This window comes from Aotus nancymaae, unplaced genomic scaffold (genome assembly GCF_030222135.1).
Source record: "Aotus nancymaae isolate 86718 unplaced genomic scaffold, 86718_ANA_hifiasm-v0.15.2.pri h1tg000057l, whole genome shotgun sequence".
Classification (NCBI taxonomy): Eukaryota; Metazoa; Chordata; class Mammalia; order Primates; family Aotidae; genus Aotus; species Aotus nancymaae.
The window spans coordinates 22,628,849-22,642,098 of record NW_026988471.1 but is presented as its reverse complement, the minus strand read 5'-3'; the positions used below and the strand labels follow the sequence as shown (position 1 = coordinate 22,642,098).

Genomic DNA, 13,250 nt, shown 5'->3' with positions numbered 1-13,250 from the left:
CTCCCAAAGTGCTGGGATTATAGGCATGAGCCATTGTGCCCAGCTTAACATAATTTTAATGATTGATACTTTTAGTAAAATAGGATGTTTTTGATCAAAAATATTTTTTAATATATTTATATTATATATGGAGATTCTTAAATGTATACTATACTAACATAGACAGATGTTATAGCTTACAAATATTTTGAATACAGAATGCTATTTTATTGACTTTTTTGTCAGCAGATATTTATTCAATTACTAGTCATTTATTTAACCTGATATTTATCTAGAATAATAGGCATACTCTGAGATACAGACAAACTGATTTTTTTATAAGACTTACTGTATACTTGGGTGGGCATGGTGGCTCATGCTTGTAATCCCAGCACTTTGGGAGGCTGAGTTGGTGGATCACTTGAGGCCAGTAGTTTGAGACCAGTGTGGTCAACATGGTGAGACCCCGTCTCTACTAAAAACACAGAAATTAGCCAGGCATGATGGCGAGTGCCTGTAATTCCAGCTACTTGGGTTGCTGAGACACGAGAATCTCTTGAACCTGGGAGGTGGAAGTTGCAGTGAGACGAGATTGCAACACTGCACTCTAGCCTGGGCGACGGAGTGAGACTCTGTCTAAAAAAAAAAAATTTATACTCAAATGTAACATGCTTGAAAATTTCCTTTTGTGGTTAAGTAATAAGGAAGTAGTGAGGTGAGGCAAAAGTATAAGCACCTATGTGGACTTCTGAGGCATATTAGAATTGAGGAGTGCTAGTGGTTAAGTGAGATCTGTCAGAACTGGGGCTTTTCTGAATTGAGGTTTATAACCTTCTTAAATCATTAAGTGCCTTGAGTTTATATGGGAAAGGGAGAATAAATATGATTTTTTTTTTTAGATGGAGTCTTACTCTGTTGCCCAGGCTGTAATGCAGTGGCACGCTCTTGGCTCACTGCAACCTCTGCCTCCCAGGTTCAAGTGATTTTTCTGCCTCACCCTCCCAAGTAGCTGGGATTACAGGTGGCCACTACCACACCCAGCTAATTTTTGTATTTTTAGTAGAGATGGGGTTTCACCACGTTGGCCAGGATGATCTTGATCTCTTGACCTCGTGATCCACCCACCTCCGTCTCCCAAAGTGCTGGGATTACAGATAAATGTGATTTTTAAGTCTGGTATTGCAATGATGTGTGCCCCAGATAATTAAAGCTGTAGAAAATTATAATGTAATAATCATCTAATGTAAAGTGAAACCGTTTCCATTTAAAAAATTCAGGAAACAGGGTTGGGTGCAGTGACTCATGCCTGTAATCCCAGCACTTTGGGAGTCGGAGATGTGTTGTTGGGGGGGATCACCTGAGGTTAGGAGTTTGAGACCAGCCTGGCCAACATGGTGAAACCCTGTCTCCACTAAAAATACAAAATTAACCGTGTATGATGGCGCACATCTGTAATCCCAGCTACTCAGGAGCCCGAGGCATGAGAATTGCTTGAACCCAGGAGGCAGAGGTTGCAGTGAGCCAAGGAGATAGAGCCACTGCAGTCTAGCCTGGGTGATCGAGTGAGGCTCTGTCCCCTCAAAAAATAATAAATAATAAATAAAAATTCAGGAAACAGGGACATAGGGAAAAAAGTCTCCAACTCACCTACCTTCCTTTAAAAAAACAAAAGAGCAAACCTACCTGCTCAATTTAAGTGACCAACTTTTCAGAACATTGATGTAATACAGAAACTTTTAGGCACGTATGTCTAAGCAGGCTAACCCTTACAAAATCTCATAGGTCAGGCACAGTGGCTCATGCCTGTAATCCTAATACTTTGGGAGGCCGAGGCGGGTGGATCACCTGAGGTCAGGAGTTCAAGATCAGCCTGGCCAACATGGTGAAACCTCATCTCTACTAAAATACAAAAATTAGCTGGGCACGGTGGCTGTTGCCTGTAATCCCAGCTACTCAGGAGGCTGAGACAGGAGAATCTCTTGAACTCGGGAGACGGTGGTTGCAGTGAGCTGAGATCGTGCCACTGCTCTCCAGCCTGGGTGGCTGAGCAAGACTGTCAAAAAAAAACAAAAACAAACAACAACAACAACAACAACAAAAAACCTCAGTATGTTAATATCTCTTAATATGCTCATGTATTTCATGTCATGTCTCCTTTTTCACTCTCTCTCCCTTTTATAAAGGTAAATGATGATGACAAAACAATGATAATAATAATCTCTGACTGTAAGGTGATTGGATCAATTGAAGAACAAGTTTTTTTTTTCTTTTTTCTTAAAACAGATCTTTCATTAGTAACAATAAAAGCCAAGTAAGCGTTGTCTTCTGTAGAGCAGACAAAAAGCTTATTGTGTTTTTTTCCCCAATGATGTTGCCATTGTTCCGAAAAGTTTTAGATTTCTTTTGTGGAATGACCTTAGGGTCTGCATCTTATTCTTTTGAACAATTCAAGTGATGTAAAATTCCAACCATTTGGCTTTGTGTACAGTGAGAATTCATTTGGTGCCAAGACTTGAGAATAAAGTGACCAAGCTGAGTTAATGCTTTGTTGGGTCTAAAGACAAAGTATATTTTTGAAATAATAAAGTGAATTTTGAGAGTGATTCTCAAGAGTTCCAGAAATGCATTGTGCAATGGCAACATTGTAAGAATACCTGTATTATATCCTTTTTTTTGAGTCTCGCTCTGTCGCCCAGGCTGGAGTGCAGTGGCATGATCGCAGCTCACTGCCATCTCCGCCTCCCGGGTTTAAGCGATTCTCCTGCCTCAGCCTCCTGAGTAGCTGGGATTACAGACACGTGCCACCACACCTGGCTAATTTTTTTGTATTTTTAGTAGAGATGGGGTTTCACCATATTGGTCAAGCTGGTCTTGAACACCTGACCTCATAATCCACCTGCCTCAGCCTCCCAAAGTGTTGGGATTACAAACGTGAGCCACTGCACCTGGCCTAATCATTTTGTTACTTTATAGTCAAACTCATATACCTGTAGAAACATGTGCATTGTATACAATAGTGCTAAAAGTGAAATTTTCTCCAAGAGATAGTTTATTAGGATAAGTTAGTTTTTTGTTGTTGTTTTCTAGAGGAAAGGGGAGCTAGAATTTTTTTTTTTTTTTTTTTTTGACACTCTGAAGATGCATAGTAGTTTGAGTTTTTTATTTTTTTTGAGATGGAGTCTCACTCTGTTGCCCAGGTTGGAGTGCAGTGGAGCGATCTCCACTCACTGCAACCTTTGCCTCCTGAGTTCAAGCAATTCTCCTGCCTCAGCCTGCTGAGTAGCTGAGATTACAGATGCCCGCCACCATGCCCAGCTAACTTTTGTATTTTTAGTAGAGGCCAGGCTGGTCTCAAACTCCTGATCTCAGGTGATCCGCCTGACTCAGCCTCCCAAGTTGATGGGATTACAGGTGTAAGCCACTGCACCTGGCTTGAGTTTTTGTTTATACCCTTTAGTCATTTTAACTGCGGCCTTTTCTGGGCCAGGGGTATTGTGATATACAATATATTTATAATTTAGCATGAAGAGTGCTGGAGTAACCAAAAATGTTAGATTAATTAAAAAATTTGTGCAAACCACATAGATAGAAGACAGTCATATGTATTTATGATATTCTGGATATCCTTTCCCTAGTTTTTTAATCTTCAAAACTAATAATTATTGGATATTTCAAAAATATCTTAGTTTGCATTGACAGCTCTTTTATTACGCAGCAATTTAGTTTTTACTTTTGAACTTTCTGACTATACTAAGAAGTATTGTGACTTTTTCCTAGTCCTCATGTTTTGATGGCCTTTTTTAGTATCTTTCCAGTTATTTGTATTTCTCTTCTTCCACCCAAAAGAGAATTGTAAAATGGCTCTTTTGATAAATAAGCTGTTTTCATTGGTCAGTTTAAATGTGTAATACAATACTTTGAAGAAATTATTAAATGATATTGGTATTCAAGCATGTTTTTCTTACCGTTTATTGTGTTAATAAATTTATCATTGTTTGAAATTTATTTCATCAACCAAAACCAATAGTTAATGCCTGTGACCATTGCTACTTATTGTTCTAGTTAATTTTATGGTACATATTAAGTTTAAGCCTTTTTTTTTGGAATTTTAATTTGTGGAGTTGATGACAGAGTAAACTTAGTTTATAATCTGTTATTTAAGCTTTTCTTGAAGTAATGAAATGGTTTTTAACTAGCTCATATATTTTATTAATTGGCATATTACCAATCTTACAGTAAAAAAGTTATCTTTACTTTTAAAAAAGTTTTAAAGATTGAAATAATTCCAGCAATATTGCATTTCTTGCTTATATAAACAAATATTGATGTGTTTGCATATTAAATATAATTGTGTTCTAGGTTAACTTCTCAGCCTGGTGCTACATTACCAAATGGACATAGTAGCTTATGTGAGTATTCTATTATGAAACTGGTTAGTATTAAAATTCTTATAATGTTAGAGAAAGCATTAAAGTGGGGAAAAATAGAGTGATTTAATAGTGTGCTGAGCATACAGTTGGAAATGGCTGAATTTCAGTCATAGTAAAAAAGATGTATGTAATTGTTAAACTTTGAGAAATCAGCATACCTGAAATAATTTAAATTATTTATGACAGATTGTAAAATTTATAGAAATTTTAGATTATTGAATATTAAAGCCAATTAAGAGATTATATTCAACTTTTTGTAGGCTTTTAAAAGTAATTTTTTAAAATTTTCTTTCTATACTCTGTACTTTGAAATGTAAATATCTCTCTTTTTGTAGCCCTTCGAAGCCATCCCCTTCGAGGGGAAAAGAAGGGAGATGGGGACCTTTCTTGTATAAATGGTGACATGGAAGTCAGAAAAAGTTGTCGTTCCAGGAAAAACAGATTTGAAAGCGTGAACCAGAGTTTGTTATTTGATCAACTAGTAAATAGGTATGAATGCTTATGTAGTTTAAGCAGTTTCATTTAATTATTTGGTTTTTAATATAATTATGTTTTAAAAAAATAACATAAGCAAGGACTTAGCGATAAATACAGTTCTTTTAAAACTTAACTTGAAGCTGGGTGTGGTGGGTCACACCTCATAATCTCAGCAGTTTGGAAGGGTGAAGTGGGAGGGTCTACTTAAGGCCAGGAGTTCAAAACCAGCCTGGGCAAAATAGTAAGATCTCATCTCTGCTTTAAAAAACAGAGCAAAACAAAAACAGGAAAACTCATCTTAATTTGAATTAACAGTGGTTAGCAGTGATTGTCAGTTTTTTAGTCATTTTAGTCAATTTAATATATAATTTGTGCAATAACTAATTTTCTCATCTCTTTTAAGCTCTTTTATCTTCACTACTATTGTCATTTGATAAGACACTTATGCTTTTGATAATTTTCAAGCAAGATTGTTTCATTATTGGCTATACTGAATAGTAGAATAGTAGTTTTACATAGTCAAGATTTTGAATTGAAGATGTTTTGAGACTGAGTATGTGGGATTGAGTCTCTTAGCTAGTGAGTAAGCTGACTATCCGTTCAACATCTGCATCTATAAAACTTTTCTCAGATAATATGTCATCCTGCTTAATCCTTACAACAGTCTGGAGAGGGTGGTCACTATAATCCCTATTTGACAGAGGAAATTGTGTTCTACAGTAGTAACATCATATGTGGGCTTAAGTTATTTTTAAAACTTAAGTGTTGTTAAGTACTTAGATCAGTATCTAGATGCATAGTACCTGTTATATAAGTATTTGTTTACAATATAGAAAAAAAATTGCTAAGATAGCCAAGCATGGTGGCTGGAGACTGAGTCATAGCTGCTCAGGAGCTATGAGTGGGAAGATCTGAGCCCAGGAGTTCAAGGCTAGTCAGGGCAACATAGTGAGACCCCCCATTTTTTTTTTTTTTTTTTTGAGATGGAGTCTCACTCTGTTGCCCAGGCTGGAGTGCAGTGACCTGATCTCTGCTCACTGCAACCTCTGCCTCCTGGGTTCAAGCCATTCTTCTGTCTCAGTCTCCTGAGTAGCTGGGACTGCAGGCGCCCTCCACCATGCCCAGCCAATTTTTTGTATCTTTAGTAGCGACAAGGTTTCACCGTGTTAACCAGGATGGTTTCGATGTCCTGACCTCATGATCCACTTGCCTTGGCCTCCCAAAGTGCTGAAATTATAGATGTGAGCTGAAGGAAAAATAATTGCTAAGATAATAGCATGTGTTTCTCGAATGTCAGTGTTCTACTCAGATTTCTAAAAAAGCCTTTCCAGTAAACCTTACACTGACTTTAAACTTTTTACAAATTGTTTTATTTTATGCAGTATTATTATTTCTTAACACTATCTCCAATAAAAAGATTGAATTAGTATTTTTTCAGTGTCATATATCTGATAATTATTTGTAGGGGCATTATGGATTTTTTTAACTGGGACTTTATTAACAAAACCTTATATTTAAAAAGTTTTATTTTAATGAATATTTAATATGTAGAAGATGTCCTGGTTTTGTTTTTCTTACTGGGCACTGTATTCTGATGATGGATGCTGTTATGAAAGAGATATTTAATTGGGATGTGGTGGGGTGCACTACTGTACTTGCAGCACTTTGGGAGGCTGAGGTGAGTGAATCGCTTGAGCCCAGGAGTTCAAGACCAGCCTGGGCAACATGGTGAAAGCTGATCTCCACACAAAAATATAAAAATTAGCTGGGCAGTGTAGTAGTACCAGCTACTCGGAAGGCAGAGGTGGGAGGTTTACTTGAGCCCAGGAGGTTGAGGCTGCGGTGAGCTGTGAACAGGCCACTGTACTGCAGCCTGGGTGACAGAGGGATACCCTATCTAAAGAAAAAAGAAAAACAAGTTATTTATAGTTACATATCAGAGATTATTTGATTACAGTTTCACAAAGAGCTTTTTTATGTATATGGTGCCACCATTGTCTAAATCCTGATTTTATCATATGATTTTAGTACTGCTGAAGCTGTACTACAGGAAATGGACAACATTAACATCCGACGGAATCGTCGGTCGGGAGAAGTAGAGCGACTTCGAATGTGGACAGATACAGAATTTGTGAGTATATTAGCTGGAGCAATCTTTGTAAATATTTTTTATTTTAATTGAGGAATTTAAAGGGAGAATGCAACAGTTGTATGTTTTTGAATTAGCACAACTATTCCTTCTTGTTCATTTCCAACTTAATTTGGGTTTTATTGCTTGCTTTCTTCTTTTCTTCATTCTCCTCTTGCTACAACCTTCCCAAGAAAAACTCTCTTCACTTTTGCTGGATGAGTCACCTTAAAGTGCAGCTCTGATTCTGTTACTTTTCTGATTTGAACCATTAATAATTTTTTATTGTGCACCGAATTTATTAAAAACACTGACGTTTATGATCTGGCTTCAACTTTTGTTTTCTCACACACCATTGCTTAAGTATAAACAAATCATTCTTGTTCCTATAACTTTTACTCTTGTTAATATTCCTAGTTAGTGACCGATTCAGTCCTACCATTGTTTCAAGGTTGATTTCAAATACTGCCTCCCTTCCTTTTACCCCATAACAAAAGGAGAGTCTTCTGTTTGGATTCTAGAGACTTTGTACTTCTCTTTATGGCAATTAACTTATTTTACTTTCTTTATAATTACCTGTGATTGTCTTATTTCTGTCCTACTAGGCTGTAATTTGCTTGAGGGAGGAAGTATGTTGCTGGCATTATGAGTTTTACATTTTTGTAGATTTATTATAAGTTTTTTCCCTTTTATTCCTTATATTTATTGAATTTAGGAAGCTCCATTTTCAGGTATCTATGGCATGCAAATAGGTGCTCAATAAATTTAATTGCTCAGGTATGTACCATTGGGTTGTTTTTTTATAGTGGAGAATAAATGTCATGTTACTATTTGACAGATTTTCTTTCTTTAAAAGGAAAACATGGATATGTATTCAAGAGTTAAAAGGCGAAGAAAGTCCCTAAGAAGAAATAGTTATGGGATACAAAATCATCATGAAGTTTCTACTGAGGGTGAAGAAGAAGGTTTGTAAAGCACCTTTTGAAATAAATGCTAGAAAGTTCAGGTGGAGGGAAGAAAAATAAAATATACAAGTAATAAATGTAAAATATTGCTAGGAAGGTGATTTTTGGATTTAGAGGTCTATATTAATTTGATATAATTTAAATTCAGTTGGCAATCTGAATTTCATTTCCTTCATTTGGAAAAATGTTTTTAACTGCACATTATGCATTACGTAATATATTTCTTTAGTAGCCATCTGGTATGGGATTTTCTTTGGGCTCCTTTGCTTCTTAGGTGAGGCCTTTTTGTACTTAGGCACCTTCTAACTGGAAGGTTACTTTGCTATCCATGGCCTCTAAATCTCTGATTATGTGGATCTCAAATTTAGGTATGGTCTGAGGAATAAAGAGTAAAGTTTAGAGAGACTTCTAATACCAGTGGAAGGGTACTATACTGTTCTTTTCTGAGGCCTTGATGGGTTCCGAACTGAATAACCCAGACTGAACTTGTAGTGCTGGAGCTGGGAACGTGACAGTAGCACATTGGCCCTGTGAGTTATAATTTGGTGATCAGTACACCTATAGGATTTAATTCTGTAGCCATTAATTATTATTATTATTATTATTATTATTATTTTTTGAGGTAGTGTCTGGCTTTTGTTGCCTAGGCTGGAGTGCAGTTGTGCAATCTTGGCTCACTGCAACCTCTGCCTCCCAGTTTCAAGCGATTGTCCTGCCTCAGCCTTCCAAGTAGCTGGGATTACAGGCGTGCGCCACCACACCCAGCTAATTTTTGTATTTTTAGTAGAGATGGGGTTTCACCTTGTTGGCCAGGCTTGTCTTGAACTCCTGACCTCAGGTGATCTGTCCACTTTGGCCTCCCAAAGTGCTACTATTACAGGCGTGAGCCCGGCCTGGCATAATCTTTATTGAAATGGATTTTCAGAAGATTTGGTATAAGCATAGTAAGGGGAATCCTACTAGTTCCCATTATTTGTGTAGTTTAGATTGAGAAGACTGTTTTTTTAAATTCTGTAGTTAACATTTTTATTTGCCAGTTTTGAAGAGGTGGTACTTTATTGAGCAAATATTATTGTTGTTACAGCTAGAACCTCTAAATTGCTTCCTTTGGAGAAAATCAGTATAGGTGAGACAGATTTATAATGTAATTTTTGCCTTTTCATTAACTGAACATCTTTGTAGAGTTTCCAAAGTAGATACACCATATTTAGAATTTTTGCCTGTAATACTGTGATTGTACAGTCATTTTTCAAAAAGTAATGTTTTGGATATTTATAAAATTTATTTAGGTACAAATATGTTATAGTATTATTTGGATAAATACTGTATTTGTCAATTTAGCTCTACAGCCTAACAACAGAAGTTTTTCAAATAATGCTTTCAGATGTCATGAGTAAAATATAAAGTCCTTTGCAGTTTTTTTTTTTTTGAGAAAGTTTCTTACTCTGTCACTGAGGCTGAAGCGCATTGTCACAATCCCAGTTCACTGCAGCCTTGATCTCCCAGGCTCGAGCGATCCTTCTACCTCAGCCTTCTGAGTAGGTAGGATCATAAGCACCCGCCATCATGCCTGGCTAAATCTTTTGTAATTTTTATAGAGATGGGGTCTTAGTATGTCATCCAGGTTGGTCTCAATCTCCTGAGCTCAAATAGTCTTCCTGCCTCAGCCTACATGCTGGGATTATAGACGTAAGCCACCATGTCCAGCCCTTTGCAGTTTTAGTCTTCTACTTCCCTGAGTATTCTGCTAGCCTTATATTTTTTCTATGCTTTAATATGATTGTATTATATTGACAATTCTTGTGGCTAAAAAGTTACATATTGCATTTGGGGGTCCATATGCTTATTAATTTTCATGAGGTTTTTTTTTTTTTTTTTTTAAATAGAAGCTGGGCACATGGCTCACCCTTATAATCCCAGCACTTTGGGAGGCTGAGGGGGCTGGATCACTTGAGATCAGGAGTTCAAGACCACCCTGGCCAACATAGTGAAACCCTGTCTCTACCAAAAATACAAAAATTCGCCAGGCATTGTGCACGCCTGTAACCTCAGCTACTCAGGAGGCTGAGATATGAGAATTGCTTGAAACTGGGAGGCAGAGGTTGCAGTGAGCCAAGATTATGCCACTGCACTTCAGCCTGGGCAACAGAGAGAGACTCTGTCTCAAAAAAATGAAAAATAAAAAAAAAAGAAATGGAGTCTTGCTATGTTGCCCCAAGCTGGACTCAAACTCCTGGCTCAAGCCATCCTCCTGCCTTAGCCTCCTGAGTAGTTGGACTATAGGCGCGTGCCTCTGCATCCAGCTATACTTTTATTTTAACTGTACTTAGATATTATATTGTAGCTATAGCCAAATTATTATTATTATTTTTTGAGACGGAGTCTTGCTCTGTTGTGCCCAGGCTGGAGTGCAACGGTGCCATCTCGGCTCACTGTAGCCTCTGCCTCCTGGGTGCAAGCGATTCTCCTTCCTCAGCCTCCTGAGTAGCTGGGATTACAGGCATGCGCCACCACACCCAGCTAATTTTTATGTATTTTTAGTAGAGACCAGGTTTCACCATGTTGGCCAGGCTGGTCTCAAATGTCTGACTTCGTGATCCACCCTCCTCAGCCTCCCAAAGTGCTGGGGTTACAGGCATATAATCACATTAATTTATTTAGCAGATAATTATGTTGATCATTGGCAGGGAAAGCATTTTCTTTTACATCTATATAATATATTGGCACTTAAATGTCACCTGTGCAGAAACAATAATGGATAAAGTGTAAATATTCACTTCTAGAGTAGACTAATCCTTTTGAATTAAAATAGTGCTTTTTTCTTTTCTTTTGTGTGTGTGTGAAACTAGAATCTCAAGAGGAGGATGGAGATATAGAAGTTGAAGAGGCAGAAGGAGAAGAAAATGATAGACCGTATAATCTGAGACAGAGAAAAACAGTGGATCGATACCAAGCACCTCCAATAGGTAGGCAACTCTAAATAACTTTTTTCTTTTTGGTAGTTGAGTAACTTACTCTGCCCCACTGCTTTTAAAAATATTAATGTTGCCAAATTTAAAAGAAGGAAATCTCTTACGGGTTTTATACACTGTATCTTTTACTACATATACTTCTGTGCACACACATGCAACAAAGTCAAAGTACATGGTAGCAGAATTGATTTACGTACAACATGTTCATTTTATTTATAGAAGCTTGCATTTAATAAATACTGCACATGCTTTTTGTATTACACTATATAGTTTACTGAGCACTTCAATTTACAGCAGTTCTTTAGGGAAGGTATCTTTTTTTTTCTGAGACAGAATCTCGCTCTGTCACCCAGGCTGAAGTGCAGTGGCATGGTCTCAGTTCACTGCATCCTCCGCCTCCTAGGTTCAAGCAATTCTCCTGCCTTAGCCTCCTGAGTAGCTGGGATTACAGGCGCCCGCCACCATACCTGGCTAATTTTTGTATTTTTTCAGTAAAGACAGGGTTTTGCCATGTTGGCCAGGCTGGTGTTCGCAGCCTCCCAAAGTGCTGGGATTACAGGTGTCAGCCACCACGCCCTGCCTAGGGAAAATATCTTTATGGTCCAAGAGGTTAAGTGACTTACTCAAGGTCACAAAAATGGTATATGGCTGCAGCTTGGCCAATAACTTGGTTTCTTTCTTTCTTTCTTTTTTATTTTTGCTGGGAGAAGGAAAAAGTTAAAAGTTTATCTTTTAGAGAAGGGCTCTATTTTGCTCATGGTGCAGTGTAGTGGCTATTCAGAAGCACAGATATAACACACTACAGCCTCTACTTCTGAGCTCAAGCTTTCCTCCTACCTCAACACCTTGTGTAGATAGAACTACAGGTGTGCAGCACCATGCCTAGCTAATTAGTTTTTTTTTTTTTTTTTTGTAGAGACAGGGTCTTGCTATGTTGCCCAGGTTGGTCTTGAGCTCTTGACCTCAAGGAATCCTCCTGTTTTGGCCTCCCAAAGCACTGTGATGGCTTGAACCCAGCTGTGTATTTCTTTTTATTGCTGAGTATCATTCTGTGGTGTGGATATATCACAGTTTGTTTATCCATTCATTTGTTAATTGACATTATGATCCTTTCCAGTTTTTGGCTATTAGAAATAAAGTTGTGATGAACATTCGTTTATAAGTCTTTGTGTGGACATATGTTTTTATATTTCTAAAAAATACCAAGGAGTAGAAAGGCTGGGTTTTATGATGAGATATAAGAAATTACCAAATTCTTTTTTAAAGTGGTTATACCATTTTCACTAAGAGTGTGTATGAGAGCTGTAGTTGCTCTATATTCTTGCCAACACTTGGTATACTCAGACTATTTAATTAATTTTAACAGTTACTTATTATAGTTTTAGTTTGCATTTCTCTAATGGTGCTGGAGTATCTTTTCATGTGTTTTTTTTTTTTGACAGTGATGAATCTTTTGTAAAATGTCTGTTGAGATCTCTTGCCATTTTTTCAGTCGGGTTTGTTTTCTCGTTATTGAGTTTTGAAATTCCTTATATGTTCTGGATATTAGACCTTGAAAAGATATGTAATTTGCAAATATTTTTAAGACAAGACAGTCTGTGGCTTGTCTTTTTTATTGTCTCAATAGTATCTTTTGAAGAACACAAGTTTATAATTTTATTTATTCTTTGAGATGGAGTCTCACTCTGTTGCACATGCTGGGATGCAGTGGTGCAATCATGGCTCACTGCAACCTCTGCCTCCTGGGTTCAAGCTATTCTCTTGCCTCAGCCTCCTAAGTAGCTAGGACTACAGGCATGTGCCACCACACCTGTCTAATTTTTGTATTTTTATTAGAGACAGGATTTCACATGTTGGCAGGCTGGTCTCAAACTCCTGACCTTAGGTGATCCATCTGTGTAGGCCTCCCAAAGTGCTGGGATTACACTCTCCTGCCACTCCTGGGCTCAAAGCAGTTCTCTCTGACTTGGCCTTCCAAAGTCCTGGGATTACAGGTGTCAGCCACTGTTCCCAGACTATAAAATTTTTCTTAATAGATTGTGCTAAATTTTTTTTAATGGACCATGTATCTGAGAAATCTTTGTCTAACTCATAGTCACAAAGATTAAGCTAATATCTGTTTAGAATATTTATTTGCAACTTCAGAGTATTGCCACAAAATTTTTATTTTTGTTTTGCTTCTAGACAGCATTATACTTGAAGACACAAGACTAGGTCTTATTTAAAAAGTTAACAGAAGTCATTTCTACTCCTTTAATACATTATCAATTTATTAGTTATTTCTCTATTATTTTTTGCT

The 13,250-nt window shown here is 37.3% G+C and overlaps 1 protein-coding gene across 4 annotated transcripts in view; it reads left to right on the top strand.

Annotated features, from left to right (window-relative positions):
- ATAD2B (ATPase family AAA domain containing 2B) overlaps positions 1 to 13,250 on the top strand; it is a 194,084-nt gene that overhangs the window by 39,588 nt on the left and 141,246 nt on the right. For 2 of the 4 annotated variants that reach the window (XM_064363892.1, XM_064363889.1), the window contains exons 3-8: positions 4,339 to 4,388; positions 4,745 to 4,898; positions 6,915 to 7,017; positions 7,871 to 7,979; positions 9,064 to 9,105; positions 10,829 to 10,945. In XM_064363892.1, the coding sequence (XP_064219962.1) occupies positions 4,339 to 4,388; positions 4,745 to 4,898; positions 6,915 to 7,017; positions 7,871 to 7,979; positions 9,064 to 9,105; positions 10,829 to 10,945 (575 nt within the window). The remainder of the gene's footprint in view (positions 1 to 4,338; positions 4,389 to 4,744; positions 4,899 to 6,914; positions 7,018 to 7,870; positions 7,980 to 9,063; positions 9,106 to 10,828; positions 10,946 to 13,250) is intronic. The other 2 variants (XM_064363891.1, XM_064363890.1) reach the window with 1 other exon arrangement.